Source organism: Hippocampus zosterae, chromosome 14 (genome assembly GCF_025434085.1).
Source record: "Hippocampus zosterae strain Florida chromosome 14, ASM2543408v3, whole genome shotgun sequence".
Classification (NCBI taxonomy): Eukaryota; Metazoa; Chordata; class Actinopteri; order Syngnathiformes; family Syngnathidae; genus Hippocampus; species Hippocampus zosterae.
The window spans coordinates 8673776-8694983 of record NC_067464.1 but is presented as its reverse complement, the minus strand read 5'-3'; the positions used below and the strand labels follow the sequence as shown (position 1 = coordinate 8694983).

At 42.4% G+C, this 21208-nt stretch overlaps 1 protein-coding gene across 2 annotated transcripts; it reads right to left on the bottom strand.

Annotated features, from left to right (window-relative positions):
- Positions 1-3963: 3963 nt before the first annotated feature.
- On the bottom strand, positions 3964-21204 carry slc38a6 (solute carrier family 38 member 6). Of its 2 annotated transcripts, XM_052085967.1 has the most exons (16): positions 20977-21204; positions 19015-19127; positions 18856-18929; positions 18658-18710; positions 17664-17703; positions 14262-14340; positions 9728-9813; positions 9600-9658; positions 9456-9527; positions 8335-8391; positions 7831-7910; positions 7285-7385; positions 7079-7203; positions 5618-5762; positions 4741-4835; positions 3964-4646 (listed from the first exon to the last, which is right to left on the bottom strand). In XM_052085967.1, the coding sequence occupies exons 1-16, from the start codon at positions 21148-21150 to the stop codon at positions 4563-4565; spliced, it is 1437 nt and encodes a 478-aa protein (XP_051941927.1). In that variant the 5' UTR covers positions 21151-21204; the 3' UTR covers positions 3964-4562. The 2 variants fall into 2 exon arrangements, with proteins under 2 accessions (XP_051941927.1, XP_051941928.1); XM_052085968.1 differs by lacking the exons at positions 17664-17703; positions 18658-18710; positions 18856-18929; positions 19015-19127; positions 20977-21204 and adding exons at positions 14442-14581; positions 16627-17632.
- Between the last annotated feature and the right edge of the window lie 4 nt (positions 21205-21208).

Here is a 21208-nt window from a genome sequence, read left to right as displayed (position 1 = left end):
CAGTCACAAAAGCTTCCAATTTATGACTTAATTTGAGCCGCATACCACTTAATGTGTTTGTAATCCAGAACAGCTCACTGTTCGGGTTTGATGGCCAAGCACATCCTATCCCTGCAAATAACCAACGCCAAACAGAACTGTTTAGATCCGTGGCTCTTGGCCTTTTGGGTGATTCATTTGAATAATATCTTTTAAGTAATTTTATTATTTACAATTATTTATTTACAGAAGTAAATACATGTTAACGTTTTTAATACTTATTTATTTGCTGACATTTTTTGTCACATAACAATCAAAATATGATCACAAATTCATCATAAGTTCTTTTCACATCTTTTCCTTAAAAAAATGGATCCCAGTTATTTAGATATCTATATATATTTTTAACTTGACTTTTAAGAGGTGCTGCTAAAATGTTAAGTAATTCTTGCCGATCCGCGACTCGGGTGGTAGATAGTTTCCCACAATCAAGACCAACCAAAATCTTTAGATTAAATTCAAACGTGTTGGTCATACCTTTTTGGATAACAGGGGTGGAGTGCATTAATCAACCCAAATATCACAAGGAAGGTATCCTCGAGTCTGGACAGGCTGACCACGGCATCACCTTCAATCATGACTCGTAGTAGATTCGTAGCAGTGATTTGGACTTCTTTCGTGGTGTCATCGACAATCGTCAAGGAGGCTCACGGAACAGATCAACCTCTGGCCGATCAGAGTTGTCCTATGAATGAAAAAAATAATATATGAAACGGACATACTGTATCATGTCGTACATAGACTATTTCTTCCCTTTCTCTAGCGGCTTCCAGTTCTGCCGTTAACTGCTTCCGTTTTCCAGACATGACATTTTAGCTGTAAAACAGCCAAGAATACAACAAATGCGAAAGGACTCTCGATGCTCACTGGGGTCAGTTTAAAAAATTGAGCGGACATTACGTGGCACGCAAGCCAAATATTGCCCACCCTTGGGCAAGACTCGATGGAAACCTGAAAGCCAAAACACTGAAACAAGTAGAAAGCCTCATAAATCACGAGTGACCTGTATGGCGTACTAGGAACAAGAAAGGGAACATCAAACAGAGATCAGGGGAAAATGTGCACTTTAGATCAATGCAGATGTAGGATGTACTTTACTGGATTGGTTTGGGGCGGGGGGGAATCAAAAGTGGTGGAGGAGCTCTGTGGACAATGCAGCAGAGGGTGGGAGGTGGCGGGATAGCAGAGGGTGGTGGTGGTGTTGGGGTCTCTGTCACAGCCCTTCTGGGTAATTGGCTCCAGATGTGAGGCTAGCAGCGTGGCCCCAGCGCCAGGGAGGCGTCAGGGCCGCATTAAGAGCTCAGCCCACAAGCGATGGGATCATGGAGAGGCGAGTTGGCCCTCAGCTCGCCACCCCTGACCAAACCCCATACTGGGCTGTTGACCAGTGAGCCTAGCACCTCTCAACCTGCCCCCCCCCCCCCCCCCAAAAAAAGACACTTCCTGAAACATCGCAAGGTTCTTTATTTACTTAAGACTTATCTCACCTTTGACCTTGATTTTCATCTTGACGCTATAAAAATCCCATCTTTCCTGTCGTTCTTGCAGTCTTGTCTACTTGCTTGCCTTTCACTCCACATGCAATATTTGAGACGCTGAAAAAAAAAACAGGAGGAAAAAAATTAAGTAGTGAGTAGCTGTAGTGGAATCAGACTATCAGTAGTGTTAGTGAATCACGTTATTCTTGCCAAATTCAATCTGCAGGACACTTCTGGATCCATTTTTAATGTAAGCTTTTACAATTTGTTGCGTTTTTGAGAATAGAAAAGTGCTCAAACTGGTGACTTATGAAGCCTAAATATATTTTACAGACTAAGAAACATAGCAATTTAGAGAAACATCCCACGCTAATGTTGGGAAGTGGGAGCGTAACGGCTCGCTCGCGCAGCTGCCGTGGGATCGATGCCTCATTCACGATCGCCTTGGTGCAAATTGGCGATCGGTCTGGGGTGAAATTCCCCCTTTCACCTTATATAAGCTGCTGTTCCAGAGTCTGAATTCCAAAGAAACAAACGAATCGTGAACTGTTAATCATCAGAACAAATCGTACTAATCCCCAGATACCTCGCATGGAATCCCTCTCGTGGTCGTGAGCAGGAAATGAGACAATCTGATTGGATGCTTTGCATGCGCTATGCTCCTCTGAAGATGCATTGAACCAGAAAAGCTGTGCTACACAGTACATACACACGCATTTGATGGTTCAAAAAGCTGTGCTACACAGCGCACATACATTCGATGGTCCCTTCTTGTTGAACTGATGTTTTTTTAAAACACAAATAGGAAGGCCCGTATGCATCTTTCCAGTCTGTTTCACTTCAAGGTCGAAGTCAGGACACTGGGACCGCAAACGCGCAGTGGAGCAGAAATTCCTGATTTTTAATAACATGGCTGATTATTTAAAAAAAACACAGCCAACACCTCTTAGATCAATATGAGAGCGGAGGCTGTGCGCAGCGGGGTGGATCTGAACCCCCGCCGCCATCCCTGCAACTCATTCTATCCCTTCGACAACCCCGGAGATGGTGTTGTAATATCACTGGACGCTGGACTGAGTTTAAGTCAACACAAAGAGTTCCACGTGCGTTGTGTGTCATAAGGTCTTCATTAAAACATTATCTCTGGTGATAAAAGTGTTTTTTTTTTTGTATGGCCTAATCTCTTCCCAAAGTTAAGTGATGCAAGGAATGCATGTGAAGAGATTGCGGTCATTCACTTGGTGGCAATGTTGTGCTGGTCAGTTTCGAACATGCCAAGGGGAGCTCATCCATTCATTCAAAAAAAATAACAAAAAAATCTGAAAAAATATAGAGGCAGCAATGTAACTTATGAAACTTTTGTGCAGTTTTCACAACACACTTTTTGTGGACAATATTCCCTAATTTGGAATCGAAGTGAAATACCTGATTGGGCAAGATTTACATACAACATCAGAACTGGAAGACATGACAAAGAATCTATTCATTCTTGATTTTTTTTCTTTTTTTGAGACCACTTATACACACACTAGGGTCGTGGCTAAACTGGAGCCTAGTAGGTAATATGTTTAGGACTTTTTTTTTTCCTTAGAGAATTTCTTTTTTTTAAGAATGCATGGTGGACCAGATCATGTGCTGAGCGCTTAGGTAGCAATGTGTTTGTTGTGTCCACTGCCGCATGCGATGGGTCAAATTTCATGAGCGTGTTTGTACATAACATTCATCTTCCTAACCGCTTGATCCTCACTAGGGTCGCGGGGGGTGCTGGAGCCTATCCCAGCTGTCTCCGGGCAGTAGGCGGGGGACACCCTGAATCGGTTGCCAACCAATCGCAGGGCACACAGAGACGAACAACCATTCGCACTCACACTCACACCTTGGGACAATATAGAGTGTTCAATCAGCCTGCCATGCATATTTTTGGAATGTGGGAGGAAACCGGAGCACCCGGAGAAAACCCACGCAGGCCCGGGGAGAACATGCAAACTCCACACAGGGAGGCCGGAGCTGAAATCGAACCTGGTACCTCTGCACTGTGAAGCCGACGTGCTAACCACTGCACTACCGGGCCGCCCTGTACATAACAAATAAAGATCATTTGTTGTCTTCTTCACTTCTGCCGTATAAACACAAGAACTACCTCCATAGGCGTGTCCTTGTGAGGAAGGTTGGTGGGGGACATTTCCTCCTCTGGGGACCACCTCCTTGAGGGTGGTATGAAGAGTAGGCCAGGGCTACTCTCTGCCATAATTCCTCCCATCAAAAGCAGAAGAGTCCGCTCAAATCCAAACAGCATCCCAATTAGAAAGTGCAGAGCATGTGCCGTTCATTAAAGCAACAATTTCACACTGAGATGCGGGCCTTGACATCCAAACTGCACCTGCCAATCAAACATGCTTGACCGGCAAGTTACACAATTCTGGGAATGATATGTAACAATGTGACATACTGGAACACAGAATATTTCCCTTTTATTGAGTGTCTTTCATTGATGTACAGTACAATCAAGAGGATTTCAACTGATGACAAGCACCAAGTAGCCGCAAACATACTATAAACAGTTTTGAATGTAAGTGAACAAAAATATTTATTAAAAAAAACAAAATTTTAGTGAATACAATTTGTTGTGAAATCCTAAAATTGCAATTGTGACAGACAAATCTGTGTAAGAATAGCACTTGATCAAGCAGTTAAGTTTCACCAAAGGCATTTTTTTAGACAATTTGAAAAGGTTCAAGAGTTTCTAGCCGCAAAAGTTAGACTGTAAACAAGAATCTCAAATCATTGTGAGGTTCATGGGAAACAAAAAGAAACAATCAGCCAGCCTAAAATTGTGTTCAAGTCTTTGAAATGTTGTTGTGATGTCTGGGCAGGACAATGGCATGATGACAACAACTTTCCCACAAAAAAAAAAAAAGTACACAACCTGAGTGACATAGACGTACGTGTCTATTCTTCTTGATTTCACCCGATAAGGTTCTTTGGTAAAATTGTCCGTCTTTGCCTTTGTGCTTTGAAAAAGAGGCATGGGGGAGGGGGTGAGGACTAAGAACTGTGTGTCCATGTGAAGATGATGATTGAGAAGCTGGTGACGCTCATGATTAAACCAAAGACTATCAGACACACCGCCTACAAGCACAATGTTTGCATTAAAGCCTTTTTTTTTTAATGGAGAGAAGTGCTTTAAAATGGTTTCACATCTGTCTGAAGAGAGCAGACTTACCCCGATTGAGTCGAAGGATTTGAGAGGCTGGCGAGCAATCTTGAGGTAGAAGAGGCCGGGGAAGACAAACAAGAGGCAGCTGGATGTGGTCGATCCTGGCAAACAAAGATCATTTCTTTGAGGGTAACTGCCGCTTCATTATATGGTTGACTGCGCCATAGAAGATTTTGTGAGCAGACGCTACAACTACAGTATGCTGCGTTCCAAATTATTTTTCCTAAATAGTGCAAATGCAAAAGGCTGCCAGCATAATTTATCAGCCGTGAAAGAATAAATTAAAATGTTTTTGAACAAAAAGGCTAATTACAACCTTTTTTAAAAAACCAATCACTGTTCCAAAAAAATGACACATAAGATACTTCAGAACATCTTATACATTGTAAAGAACTGCAAATTGCCATTTGTTGAATTTTCAGCATTAGGAGGTCATATCTATGGAAATCAATATCTATCTCAATTCAAAACAGTGTTATCAGGTTACAGGTTACCATAATTGGAGCAGGAAAGGGTTCATCTAAAAGTAATTCTACTTGTTTGAAACATTGAAACAATGATGAAAGTTAATCAAGTAAGGACAAAAAAATGTTAGACATTTGTAACTGTTGCTTTTTTAATTCCTTTTAAATGCAGCATGCTATAGTTTTGTGCTGCAGTCTCAACATGGTGGAAGCACATCTCTGAGGTGAAGTGGGCACTTTGAGACCACACCGCATGTGTCTTTTGCTGACTAAGATGATGCCTGATGTCTGTTTGAACTGGAAGATTTTTTTTTTACATATTTATCCAAAATAATGAATTTATTCGAAACCGTTTTACCTGAGAACTACATAATGTATGATAACTCAAATGCCGTAACAATGGGAGTCCCACGACTTACCCACGACTCCAAATACATTCCGAATATCGGGTACAAAGATGGCCAGCACGACCACAAGTCCCAGGATGACCAGAGTGGCTATGATGTGGGTCAGCCAGGAAAACGGCCTATTTCCACGCAGCAGTAAGATCACGGCCTTACGAGCCTTAAAAAATACCAAACACATAGTTCGTTAATCGAGACAGCACAAATTACACTTACTTGTACTACAATCGAAAATGCCGTTTTAAAGGTTGAAAAAATTAATTAACTCTCCCTAGCCACTTCTTCCAACTCTTCCCACAACTCTTCCAACAACCCAAAACAGCCAGCTGGGGGACAGTCTCTCCAGTGCATCCTGGGTCGTCCCCGGGGTCCTCCTGCTAATGGGGCATATCGGGAACCCCCCATCAGGGAGGCAGCCGCACCAGGTGCCCGAGCCACCTCATCTGGCTTCTCTCAACATTATATTGCTTTATAATTTAAATCAATAGACCTGCTTCTGAATGGTTATCATGTGTCCGTGGAAGCGATATTCTAGCAGGAAGTTGTTTTCATGATACACACAAACTTGTCAAGAATTCCGCTCTTTGTGAATCGGTGTCAAAGGAGAAGGTAAAGAGTAAAACAGTGAATCTCTTAATTTGGGTGTTGTGTTGGGAATAAGAAGAACATTCATTCATTCATTCATTCATCTTCCTAACCGCTTGATCCTCACTAGGGTCACGGGGGGTGCTGGGGCCTATCCCAGCTGTCTCCGGGCATTAGGCGGGGGACACCCTGAATTGGTCGCCAGCCAATCGCAGGGCACACAGAGACGAACAAACATCCACGCTCACACTCACACCTAGGGACAATTTAGAGTGTTCAATCAGCCTGCCACGCATATTTTTGGAATGTGGGAGGAAACCGGAGCACCCGGAGAAAACCCACGCAGGCCCGGGGAGAACATGCAAACTCCACACAGGGAGGCCGGAGCTGGAATCGAACCCGGTACCTCTGCACTGTGAAGCCCACGTGCTAACCACTGGACTACCGGGCCGCCCATAAGAAGAACATTGAAGTTGAATTGGTTTGAATCACAGGAGAAGCAAATATGTAAAACCTCATAAATTAAGATTTTTACTGTAACTTGACTTTGGAGAACGCAATAAGTAGTTGTATGTCCTGAAGGAAGTACATATTTTCCAGCTCGGACATTTTAAAAGCGGTCAAGAAATGTAGAAGGAGGAGGTCTACACCGTTTTTAAAATTCTGTCACAGAAAATCTGGACCAAAGAAAAACGAGAGAAGTTTGGGAATTGCACCCCCATCCCGCCCCCCGCCACATACACACACACACGAACACACACACACACACACACACACACACACACACACACACACTCCCAAGATGCTCTGAATAATGTCTTTCAAGTCTGCATGTTACTGTCAGTGCAGGTGTCGGTACGACAACAAAACAATTCAGCACTTGCTACTCACAGGGAAGTGGATGAGCGGTATGGTCAACAGCACAGAGATGAGGATGGCGAGTCGAACCGTCATCACCATGATGTCCCGCGGTATGTACACACCGTAACTGAGCAAAAGCTCAGAGTCCACATGAGCTGCGGGTTGACAACAGATGGCGTATCGCACAGGCGGCTTTGGTGGAGTGGCTCGATGTCAAAAACTGTGCCGCGGTCTACCGTAAAAGGTGAGGTAGCCAAAGAGGGCAGAAACCAAGTAAAGCAAGAAACTGAGGCTGATCCCAACATTGGTAACATTCTGCATCCTTGCTTTGGTCGGCCTGAAGAAGCAAAGAAGAAGAAAGACACAAGGAGGCAGGCGGTGAAGAGCAATGAGGAGGTCGGAGTGGGACACTGAGTACAGTTATTTTTAACAACTCCAAGGATGCATTTAGCAATTTTCTACACCTGCTATGCAATCTTTACATAAACCCCAAACAATTTCTCATGCGTAAAATTCCTCTTCTGGCTAACAATTTTCAAGTATTTTTGCCTGGAATTATACTTTTGATATACTTGAGCTACAGGTTCAACGTGTTCCATGACCACACTCGAAACTCAAAACACTTCTTTTTCTATTGAAATAAATGGAAACGCATTAATCTGTTCGAGCCCCCCGCCACTTTACCCCCCCCCCCCCCAAAAAAAAGAATTGAAGAATTTTTTTGGACACCCATGTTTTTGCATGGACATGGCATTATTCAGTCAAACAATTGCGTAGCTGACCGGTCCAGTTCGCAGTAGATAGGCAGGACGGCTGTGTGGCACAGGAAAGAGAAGGCCATGGTGGGGATGGCGAAGGCACTCTGAAACATACATCAGTATGGCATTTAGCAAATTATCCACTCACACTTTTACACAGGTGTGAGGGGCCGGTGAGTCAAGGTATGCTGATTGTTGACACAGCAGTCCAGACTAAAGTGTAACCACAAAAAGAAAACGAAAAGTAGGAAAACCGCTTTATGTAAATAAATTTACCCGTGATTTATCGGGGCTGTATTTTCTTTAAAGTTATTAGCATTACAGCTGAATGCATGCACTTTATGAGCTTTCTGCATGAACACGAGTCGCACACAGGCCATCTCTCAAAAGTATGACATGTCATCAGAGCTGACAAATTGTAGCAGACACTTTTAACGAGTTCTCACAGCCACCTTTTGTTATTAGTGTGTGTGTGTGTGTGTGTGTGTGGGTGTGTGTGAGCAGGGAGGACTAACTTCATGTACGTACCCTACTGGAGATAACGAAAAGTTTGGGCGTGCATTCTGTGTCCGAGGCATTTGATACCTGCACAAACATGGACAGAAGAGGGAGTCGGTTATCCCTGAGAAGAAATGACAGAAGACAAACACAATGGAAGATTGCTGGCCATTCATGAAAATATGAGGTGTGACAGCTGCGCAGCCCCATCAGCACGGCCATCAAAAAGGGTCCCCTTGATGACAGGAAAGCTTAAGAAAGAAAAAAAAAATCACAAGGAACCAGGTCTTGAGCATGGAGAGGCTTCTCCACCAGGAACTGTCAGATGCTCAGTGCCTTGTGAGTAAGTGCCACAACTCTCACCTCTTCTCATGCATTGAACAAAGCAAACACCATAGGACTTTTTCATAGATGTGCTGGTGGGGATAACTTGTGTTTGAAATATGAAATATAGCAGTGTATTGCATAAAACATAATGAAAGAGAATGTGAAAAAAATGAACTAGTTTCAAAACACATAACCTAAATGCACGTGTTGTATGTGTGCCTTTAAGGAGTAAGGCCTAGTCAATGACATCACAAGATCAAGTTGGCTTGAACCAAATTGGCGTGAGTGTGAGTTTTTCCGACCGGAGCGCGTTGCGCATGTTGTCATTTTGTATAAATGCACTTGGGTTAAGTAGTGAATATTTCTTTTCGCCATACATTAAGTTCCTTTACACTTGTATGACAGTAAATAAGACAGGTTTGATGATCGTGACAGTTTTAATCTGGAAGAAATGCACTTGAAATGATTTCCACTGGGAAAATATTGTGGTCAACTTTGGAGGCTACACTGTATTGGCACTGCTGTGAAATAGCAGAATTCCACTGTTTGGCGCATCGGGGTTGAAAAGAAAACAAGTCTCCCAAGTTAATCCACAACAGGTCTGGAGTTCTAATATGGTTTGTATCATAAAAGAGGGCAAAGGTCACTTCCAGGCTGAGGGGGTGAGGAGGTGAGGTCACCTGAACTTCCTTCCCCTAAGGTAGCAGTCGCTCCACTTGGCCCTCTCTGGTCCTTATCAAGCAGAAACCCCCACTTCGAGTCTAGACCACCGCTGTCACACAAGATCGGCATCTTATGTACGTACTTAATGAACTTGTTATTACCTGGTAACTACCCATGAAGATGGTGACGTTATGTGGCAGCGGGCAGGGGATAGACCATTTCTTGACCACAACCTGATGGCGGAAACACGGCAACAGGTCAAAAATACACATGGAAATAAAAACACAGAGAAAATGACAACTTACTACAATGGCAAAGTAGAACATGAAAAAGAAAGCGAGGCTGCTGGTGTAGCCCAGGAAGCCTGAAAGGGAAACCATATTGTATATGACCGAGGGGCCTTTTAAAGAAGCCATTTGACATGTTTCCTCACCAATTTTTGGCAATATTGCAAGTGGGAGCACCACACATAGCGTAATGAGGATCAGCTGCAGTCTGCCGTCTTCATACCAGGCCTCCCTGGAAAACAAGGAATACACATTTAGTAAATATAACACAACTCTTAAAAGCACTCTATATTATCAAACAACTGAAGACTACACAAAAACGCAATATGAATTAATTTAATTGTGACTGTCTTGTGTGGCTATATACTCATACCCTTTCAAATGTTCACTCTCATATTGACATTTTACCAAATCACTCGGATACATCTGTACACAAAACACCCCATATTTACAATAACAACAAAAAAAGACTTGTAGAAACGTCTGTATATTTATTAAAAAAGATCAACTGAAATATTACTTGGCCACAAGTATTTAGACACGTTTGTCAGTATTGAACAGGATTAAAGACCACTCCTATGTTTCTAGAATTTATTGTGTTCTTCTGAATATTTTATCTTCCTTTAACAAGAACAATAATAACAAGAAATCACAGTGACATTCCCACTGCTACTTTTAGGAGTCCAAAACACTGTTACCCATTTGGACCAATTTTAAATCCAAATGTGTTGAACAAGTTGCTAGCTACCACTAAGCTAACCTGGTTGTTTTCATCTCCGGACTGGTGCTCCAAGTTTGCTAACTCCCTTGCTAGGACGCCGTTCAAAGGCTTCAGCAAGCAAACAAAGGCGTTGATACTGTTATCTGGGCTTTATCGATTTGAGTGCTCCATAAATTTATTTAATGCTCATTTGAATGCAGCGCGACACGCACTGCCCGCATCCATGCAACCTTCACATGCTCTGTACTTTACTATGGTCTAATGAAGGTAACAAGAGCAAGGACGGTGGAGGGCAGAGGAGACGGAATGACAATGTAAGCGACGCACCGGTTAGCGTTATTGTTTTGCCGTAGTTCTGGCCAACAATCATCCATTTTGTTTTCAGTAGTTTGTTGCTATGTCACCGGTTGGCCGGATTCTTTCTGCAACACTACCATACGTCACACGTACTCGGATAGGAGTGTTGCCACCCAATTCCTCTGTGACAATACACGCAACAACAATATGTTCAGACCCGTTCTGACTTGAATCTGAAAATTGCGATTCGGTGTTAGTTTTTAACGTCCGATATGCTTCATTTTTCGATTGACCACAGCCCTAGCTCTGTTACATCTATGGAACACTCCAGGCAGCATTATTCTGCTCAGCAAGCATCGAAACAAGACTTCAGAACATTTCAAGTGACTCGCTCATCAAACTTCAAACAATATTTAACAGAAAACTAAGCAATAGATAATGGTCATTCACAAAGCTTGACGTAAAGAGATATTGCAAAACCAAAATACAAATAGCAATAAGTACTGAAAAACTCAAGGCTAAAAGAGAGCCATTTTAGAAATAAAAGTAGTTCCGAAATGTCAAGGACAGTGAGGCCTTTTTGAAGTATCTTAAAAGGGGACGCCTCTGGAAATTTGTCTCCATTTAACGCTCAAATACAGAGTGACAGAGCTCTCATGTGGTACTCATTAAAGGCTCTAGCTCTCACAAACCATAACAATTATGTAATTCACATTCAAACGCTGCGGCGTGCCATCAGATCAGATCACACCACGTATCGCTTGGTTTTCTGCAGAGAGGAGGGAATAATATTTTCCTTTGCTGAAGAAAAAGACGGAGCTGTTTAATGGTGATTGAGGCGGCGCATGCGGAAGGCACGCCGATTCGGCTGGGGTCTAGGTCAGATGGGAAGAGTGCTGCCTCCCATTGGGACCGCAAGATTGGGTCACAGGGCCTGGCTCCAGTGCTCTTTATGGGCTTCGCATAGTCGGCGGCAGCCTGCCAACATCGACACCCTGTGACCCTTCCATGGCAGTTTCACTGCGGCAGCATTAGCACGGGAACTCGTGGATTTACATGATGTCTGCATCTCCACCTATTTTGCCCAGTTACTATGTGGAAACTACTGTCATGTCCATAACGGTGCCAGAAGTTAAATTGGGTCGTAATTGCCAATAGGTGGCACAAGATGGCAGCAAATCATTTTTTTCTATTTGATATCAAAATAGCATCAAAAAAGTTTCCACAGCAATATTTTTATAGTCGACGGGACTGGTCCGCGGACCAATGTGAGTTTTTCAACTCATGGAATATAATCCCTCTCACCAAAATACGCGACTGTGAATTTCTGAATGTTGAACTGCAAAAATGCAAGGTTCATTGGGTAAACCGAAAAGGTGGTTTGATGGCTGAGGTTCTACCACACAGACTCATCCAAGCATATTTGTGGATCTTTCTTCGCGCTAGAGAGAACAGCTACAGTGGAGCAGAAAAGGGCATCCGACGTTTTCTACATAGTTTGAGGCTTAAAATTTCAAATATGCCTGAATATACTAAATAATTGCTATTTGGCATTGGGGTGGGGGGTGACTGATTAATGAATTCAATAGGTGGCATATACAAATACTTTTCAGATATCCTCTCTAACATTCGGGAGATATGAAAAATAGATGCACATACTTTTTTTCTCAAATCTACATGTGTGAGGATTCCTTCCATGCAACTCCAAGATACAACTCCAGGATGATTACAGAGAGGGAAGATACCGTTGAAGAAATATGGAAGATTTCCCGCAAATTCCAACATGTAGGACAGCCTTGAGTGAAGGAAGGAGCCTTGGAGTCAGTCTCAACAAATAACACAAAATCTGGCGGGCGAAGCACAATAATTTCCCCTCCACAACTGAGCACGAGAGGGGAGGAATTTTGGGCCTGGCTGTTTTATGACAAACGCGCCATAAAACTAGAATGATTAATTTTTTATTTTTTTTTAAATAGAACACATTACAAAACATTTCTGCTCGTTGGGTTTCGATGGGCCCCGAGTGTGCCTCTGCTCGCTTTTCAAAACCGCTCATTAACAAAAAAGTTGTTTCCCTCTGCAGTGGGCTGTAATTACAATGGCAAAACTGATATCCCCTTGTATCAGTCTGATTCCAGGGAACATATGTGAGAGATTTGAGGGTGAAAGCAGAGCGCTAATACAAAACAGCTGCCTTGAGGAACAATCAAATGTTGGAATGAAAGCAACTCGAGCTCTCCCTAAACCTGCGCAACCAATGACAAAGTGATACGAGTCAACTTTTGTGACTTCCTCGTGAGAGAAGCGAGCTTCTGAATAGAGAACGACAACGTCGGCTGCAGCTAATGTGCCGTTATGCAACTTAATAGTGCAATTACTCACTCAATATTAGTATAGTGGTAAAGGTTGTCCTCCAGTCACAACTGCACAAGAGCTGAATGAACTGATCATAACTGTCAGGTTTGGTTACCACTGTCAGAGAGCTTTTCATCATCCACATGCGGATATTCGTATCCTGCTGGTGGCAAGAGTGTTTTGTTGCGTGTGCAACTACCCACGTGTTTTTAGGATAATAATGTTTGCGGTGGTGGTGCTTCAAATTCCAATGTTGGCCAGTCGGAGGCCGCTTTTCCAAAATACTGTCACCACTCCACGAGTACGGCGGGAATCTACGAAAACCACGCTGCATTGAACGCATCACTTAGAATGACAACAAAGTGCACAACAACAGCATCTCTTGCGTGTACTTTTCAGTATTCGAAAGGAGACTGTGGTGGACTGTATACCACTAACCTAAAATAACGCAGTCGTAAAGTCATGATTACAGTCAGTATTTAAAAATACTTTCAGATGAAAATCAGGAAGCACGGCACGACATGTGAATGTCTTTTTTTTTTGTGTGCCAAGTTTGGATCCTTCTGCCCGGGCAGAAAAAACGAATCCATTGAGTGCCTTGTGCAGTCGAAAAGCATTTAAATTTTTATTTTATTTCATTAATGATTTTTTTCAAGTTTACTTTCATTTCATTCGTTTTCGTAAAATGTAATAATCTTGATACCGACATTGTAGTAATCAGGGTCCCCCCCACCTCCCCCATCCCAAACCGACAATTTGTTATGGTCATTGGTGTGAAACTTGATTGCATTAACTTGTTTATTTAGTTTCATTGATAAGGGCCATGCCCAAATGGGAGAAAATACGCGCTGCACCGCAACGAAGAATGAGGCCGATATAGTGCAAACTCTTCACCATTACAGTTGTGAGATAGTTTGTGTTTTGTTTGTAAAAGAAAAGAAAGGGGGTGGGCTTTCCCGCTTTAAGGCCACATTTTTAAAAAGGGGAAGTTGATTCACAGATCAAGTGTCCATTTATCCAATTAATCTTAAAAAACAAATAATTTTAAAGTGTCAAATATGCAGAATTGTGTGTTGTGTTTAACATTACAATACATGAATATTATTCTGTAAATTTAGATTTTTCTAATATTTTTTATTTTATTTTAAAAAAAAAGCATTAACCCATTGTCTATTTAGACTATTTTTCAAAACAAGTAATAGAAAATTGCAACACATATGCAACAAGAAACTAAATATTCCACAAAACAATTTAAAGAACAGAGGAGGCCCACATTCTGTGCAAATGAAATTAACACGTGCACCCACCCCGACTGGTCTGGACTCAGGAAGCTGCTGATGGCCGCCGGAAGCTCCGACTTCAAAATGAACATATATGACGACATGGCTGCGATAGAGCAGAGGGAAAGTTCACTGCGTTTGTTCGCACAGACAAGCCAAAACAAGCACACAGAGCACAAAATGCCACACAAGTGATTGGATTATTACTTTTAAGTATGTATGTGGGAGGTGATGGGCGTCCAGCGCGCAGGCTGGAGGGTTTTGAGTTAATGCAGACGGGTGGAGCAGACAGCTCAAGGAGCTCAACGGCAAAGCCGCCAGTGCAGAGGAGCAGACGTAGGGCAGATCTTTGGAGAAAGGCGAGGGGGAGGAATGCAAACAATAATCATATCTGACGTTAATCCCGCCACTTCTCCCCTTTCTCCACCTCCCTTGGAAACGGGACATTATCAGCCGACGACGGGCTTCCGTATCTTTCGAGAATGGGGATCAGGGTCACTTCCTTGGGTCACTCATGAGGGTGTGGGGGTAGTGGGGGGGGCGTTAAAGGGACGGAGGTTGCGGAAGAACAAGAGCAGGTTTGTGGTGTGAAATGGGATTCAGATGCAGCGTGCGGCCGGCGATAAAGGCAGATGATGTTAAGGGATTACATTTTGGGAAGGCAGACACAGACGGGGTTAGGAGGGACGTTATTGCCCCCGGGGCGGGGTTTTTGCCCTCACCGTTAAATAAACTACGACCATAATCCCTCAGATCCTGCATGTGTTTATAAAGGAGAATTCATCCAATAACCTCGAGGCCCACACAGACACAAGGACGCTCGCTCTGAGAATAAGGAAACACATTAAGAAGCACTTAAATCTGCCAGTAAATGAGCCTCGTTTTGGGGATTCGGACAGAATTTGCTGCAACACGTCATCCAAAATATGTTAGGAACTAAAATCGAGGAGAAAGAAGACCACCATAATGCTCCATATATGTAAAAAAAAAAAAGGATGCTTTGGCAGTTTTGGCAACAACCTTTTATGGGACGCAATGATATTCAACACATCTATAGTCTTTGTTATTCAAAGTTTGCGCAGTCACTAATTGTATTTTAAATGTTTTAATCGTGCAAATCAATCAAACGTGTTACGAGAAGTTCAACGTGCAGAAAAATAAAGTAAAAAGAAGCAGATGTTGGCTGTGTGTCTAGCCCTTTAGGGGGCGGGAATGAGGATCAAGCGGTTCGGAAGATGAATGAAAAAATGAATGATTTGTCCCACAGTCTGATGCTCCGTAGGTAGCTTTGCAAAACGCAGTTAAGACTTTTAATGATTGTCAAGCCTTTCCTATTTGATGATGCAACTCAATAAGGATGCAACATACCTTCATTTATGGCAGAACAAAGATGAGAGTTCTCCCAGCCAATCAGAGAAAAGTGGCGATAAAAATAATACATTTCACCTAACTATGAGGACAGAGATTTTTTTTTTTTGGGTGACAGCGGAACAATCATTATTTTCTGGTATATTTCACTGAGGCTTAATGGTCAAGTGTGAAGTAAACTTGGCCATTGAGTAATACTTAGGGCTAAAACTATTTCGTTCGCTAGTTTTTTTGTTTTTTTGTTTTTTTTACACAACCCACTCATTAGTTAGACCTATCGCAATGCGCCTAACAACAAAAATGCTTTTGTTCCTCAATCTCTAGCGAGTGACGTCTTTTCCGGAATGCCTAATCACTTGTTACCCATTGTACTGCATTGCTGACTGTCGCGTTAACTGCTCTTTGCCATTCGTTAGCAAGTTATTCGGCCAAATACATCGCCACTGTGGGGCGATGCACCGTTCACATTCAGCTAAACCAGGGATGTCAAACTAATTTCTCTCCCGGGCCAAATTATAATTACCGTTTCGCCTGGAGGGCCGTTATGACTGAAACCATATAAAGAAGTCAAGAATAATGTTTTATTCAATTATTGTTTAAGTAACTGGAATGAGGGTTTTGGGAATGAGAAAATGCATCAAATATGTCACTGATTTATTACATATGAAAATTTGAAATTTGGGTACAGATGTTAGCAAACATCACGGACGCTGTCAACTTTGATCAGCTTTCGTGGGCCAAAAAAAAAAAACTTTTGCGCAGTATTATGTATTATGACAAGTTTGTGATTATTCTCGCGTCGAGTCAATAATTACCTTCCTGGGATAAATGAAACATATCTTTTGAAAAGGCAGTGATAGCGAACATCAATGGCAGACAGCGATAAAATAAAGAAAGAAAGTAATCCAACCACAAAAGCACGACACGCTGCGCTGGTTCAGTTTCATGCATTGGCTTCATATGACATCACACTGCAACACTTTCAAAACAATATGTGATGGGGTCACTTATAGTACGTACTTACTTCTCTAACAAAGAGGTCCTTGAGTGAAGAGAAGGATTGGTTATTAGTAGAGTGGCCAGAAAACATGTTGTAATGACAAGCGTGTAGAAGAAGAAAATGAGTTGTGTGCGCGTGTGGTCATCAGAGTAAGCACAGTCAGCGTGAAACATAAGACAATCACTTTCATTTGGCTGTGCGAGCCTGTGGGCTGGCTTGTAATTAAGGTCAATTGGCCTATCAGCCTTTGGCAGTGCCGATGAATGTTTACTCAGAGTGAAGCTAATTGCGCTCTTATAAAAGGGGGCCTGGGTGCAGACAGATGCAGGCCCACATTGCGCCCCATGCTGGGAGGAAACCGCAGACAGAGCAGACGGGCAAGCGCAACAATCCGCAGGGCCGCGCCGCTAATGACCACCAGAGCGCTATCGCCGTGGCCGCAGAGTGAGGGGGCGGAGTCCTTAGGGGAGGAGTCCCATTTGGGTCTTAGAGGCTAGGAGTGGGTTTTACCATCAGTGATCAATTAGAGCACAAGTCATGTTTCAGGCCCCAGGGAGAGCGGCCAAGAGGACTGCAGCCATGGAGTCAAAGGTTATCGGGAGAGTCTGGATAATAGCCTTTACGGCTCTGTGGCAATAAACATTCAAAGGGGACGTATTTACAGCAGGGGGCGCTCTTAGCCTCAAGGATAATTGACATTGCCACTGTTGTGGGGGGCGGAGGGGCAAACAAACAATGCTTTGCATCAAACATGTTACAGCAACCAAAACAATTATGACCACCTGCACAATAGAATAAGAAAGGTGAGCTAAGAGGAAATTTTGGAAATAGCTATGCATGATGCAATGCAGTTCCACACCACTGTAAAGTGTAAGCCCAATCATACAAATATTGTTCAATTATTACTGTAGTGTGTCGGTTATAACTGATTATTATTACATTTCAAAGGCAGAATTTCTCTTCGTCTCAACCGATTGTACAAGCGCTCATATTGTTGTGGCCAGTTGATGTATATATATATATATTTTTTTTAAAGAAGGGAAAAAAAGGAGCAGACCTACCGCCAACATTTTGGATCAGGATTGTAATTCCAACAAGAACCTATCGAAATATTTTCAGTCAGTTCGCAGCAAGTTTTCAGCATGCCCATTTTTAAGTACATCTTGATCAAACTAGTAACTTGGACAACCAAATGCAAGTACAGTGCAGCCGTTAAAGTTGAACACAGACCATTTTGTGATGCTGACTCACATCTGATTTTACCTATACTAATTACCTCCCATTGGAATCATTTATAACATTAGAAACAATCACTTTGAGAGCAGCATGCGAGTATGCTAGCCGAGTAGTTTGCATTTCTGCTTAACTTTTTGGGTTGGTCATCACAAGTACACAACACAAAAGAGGAACAGTTATGACATGTATGGCAATTTCTTTTTTATTTTTATTGTCATGTGTGGATTCTCTCAGGTTTTGGTACAGTAATCCCCTGCATATTTACTGTTCGCTATTCACTCAGTCACCTTTTTAATTTTGTTTTTTGTTTTTTTTCTGTGGAACTTATAGCCAATTAGTCATGTGAAAAACTCACTTCACATTTTTGGGGGGAGGCATTTTCTGAAATGCCCTAAATTGCAACAAGATGCCGCCAAAGCCATCTAAATAGGTATTTCGTGTCAAGGAAGTACATGTATGTTTAAATGGTGCAACTCAATAAAACTCGTCTTTCACCTTTGTACGTAGAGTATGTAGGATCTAAGTTTAACCTGGGTTGTTAGTGCAAGCTACAGAGGGTCTTTGCCATATGTGCATGCACATGCACAATGCATTTTTTTTTTTCAAATCAAATCATCAGTAAGCCATTCATATTTAAGGATTAGGCTGTAAAATAAGGTTGAAATGACAAACTGATTTTGGATCATAGTTCATTGGCCACGCTTAAAAAGTAGCACAAATTTAAGGGCACTTTTAAAATCGGTGAAAAGCAAAATAACAAACTTAGTGATGGGAATTTGGGCAATGATTTCAGCCTAATAAAAAAAAAACAATACTTACTTTTCCTGGTTTTCCTAATGCTTGCTCTCCCAGATTTTCATATGAATTAATTCCTGCAGGAGTCAAGAAATGATGATTCGGTTATAATGAGGACAAGGAAACCAATAGATTGAAGCAATTTTTGCATCATATTTCTTGATGCAATCTTTGATGATGTAAAAAGGATAGTTTTGTCCAAAATTAGAGCGTCACTCTCACCTGTCAGGTCACAGAGCTTGAGGAGGAGATGTATGGAATATGCTGCCAGGCCGGACACGAGTGTCAACAGGATGCTAGGTAAGAAAGACGGACAGAAATGAAGCTTCTCTAAATTGGCTTAATTCATTTTGGACACATGTATTATTATTATTTGCTTACCAAAAGCCAACTATGCCGGTGCTTGCCATGGCATATGCTAGTCCAAGAATGCCGCTGCCCATGATTGCATTCATCAGGTTAAAAACAGAGGAGGCAAAGGAGGCCCTGCTCGCCTGCACACAATATGAAGACGGGCTTAGAAAACGGAAGAAATCAAATCATTTTAATTGATGGTGTGGACAACAACTGGTCACGCCTGACGATGGAGCTCATGAAAGAGCAACACGGTGGCATGTGGGATCAGGGAATGGAAATGGGAATGGATAGAATGAGATTTGAGACGCAGGCTGCAGGACAGCTGCCTGAGCTCTGGATAAACTGATTGACCCTTCTAATAGGGGATATCCTGGAGAGAACGAGTGGCAACTCTGGTGTCGGTGTCACAACAACCGTGGATTGACCTGCAGACCCGAGATACACTACCAAGAGACCCAACGTCATTTCCAACGGCAGATGAATTTTGCATCCTAAGTAATCTTGACATGTTCTTTGGTTTCAGAGAGCCCTGCTACAAAAACAGCATAGACCAACATGGTTTTGTTAATTTTTTTGTGCTTGTTTTGCTGGGGTCACCAACAAAACCAGCAGCAAAAGCACACCAAAAAAAAATCCAACATTTGAACCTCAAAATCTTCAGCGACTGGGCAATCAGCTCTATGTACTGAGCCACAGCTGTTCAACAGTGCCAGCATGTCGCTGCGGCCCTGCCACGAGCTGGTGATAGCAGGTGACCAGCTGGAGTTTTGCTGGGATCACCAGCTCCCAGCAGGGCAACAGCAGCTTGCCGGTTTTGCTGGATGGCTATGGTTCTGTTGTTAGAGCAGGCGTCCCAGCGACCGAAGGTTAGGCTATTCGAATCTTGGCTGCTTTATCGCACTTTTGCTGTTGATCTTGCGAGTCACAGCAGCAAACACAGCATGCTGGTGTTGACACCAGCAAGACCAGCACAAACGCATAAGACCATGGTGGTTTATGCATTTTCTTTTAAGCAGTGAGACTATATTCATCCATCCATTTTCTAATCCACTTATCCTCGTGAGGGTGGCAGGTTGAAGCCTATCCAAACTGTCCTCTGGCAATAGGCAGGGGACACACCAAACTGCTTGCCACGCACGCGCAGGGCACACAGACAAACTCCAATCGCACACAGAGTCAGACCCAGGGGCAATTTAGAGTGTTCCATGAACCACCCATGCATGTTTTTGGAATACCCAGGGAGTACCCAGAGACAACCCTCGCAGGCACAGGGAGAACATGCAAACTCAACATAGGAGATCTGTAGCCAGATTAAGATTAAGATATCCTTTATTTGTCCCGCAAAGGGGAAATTTACCGTCAGAGTTCAGAAAGGAAAACACTGGGTAAGGAGAGGGAAAAATATGACAACAATAAACCTTACACTTGCATTAAATGATGTAACTTTCCTGTTCAGCGTCCCATCCTGTTTGCACAGTCAGCAGCTCAACATGCTAACGTTAGCAAAAAATATAAAATCGTATTTGGCCAAACCAGAGCTAAATTCATCCGCTTTGTGATTTGCACTTCTTAAAAATTAAGGTGACTAATGGTCTTAAATCTCATCCTATGGTCTAGTATATTTACTGTCGTCCAAATAAAGCCAGGTTTGCACAAATATATTAAGTAAATATAATTTACGGCGAATATGAATCATGTTCTATCATAAAGTTCTGGCATTTTTAAAAAATAAATATGCGATGAAATAAGGAACTGAGTAATTTCGAGCTCTTCATTAGCCGCAAACAACATGTTTGAGGTTGCAATTTCAAATTGCATTATAACAACGTGTAATTTAAAATGAGTCAAATGCACATTCGTATTTCAAAAGAAATAAAACGACTGAAAGGGACAATCTTATTTGTTACTGTATAATGGTTCAACTCTTGAGACAGCACTTGGACAGAACAAAATTATAGTTTTACTGTTCCTTTTTTTTCTACTTACCGGTACATTTGACAAAGGCGCAGATTGGCTGTCAAGTTCCTCGTTTCCAGTCCCGTTAAGACTCATTTTCACCAAGAAAAGAAAAAGAACACAGGAACTCCAATAATGTGTCACAAAAGGTTGGCGCCGTGACTGAGAATTATATGACCATATGCTCAGGTTGATTTTTTTCATCCGTCTTTTCTTATTGGCTGCTTTGTGTTGTCTAAGTCATGTGTTTGTAATTTCCGTC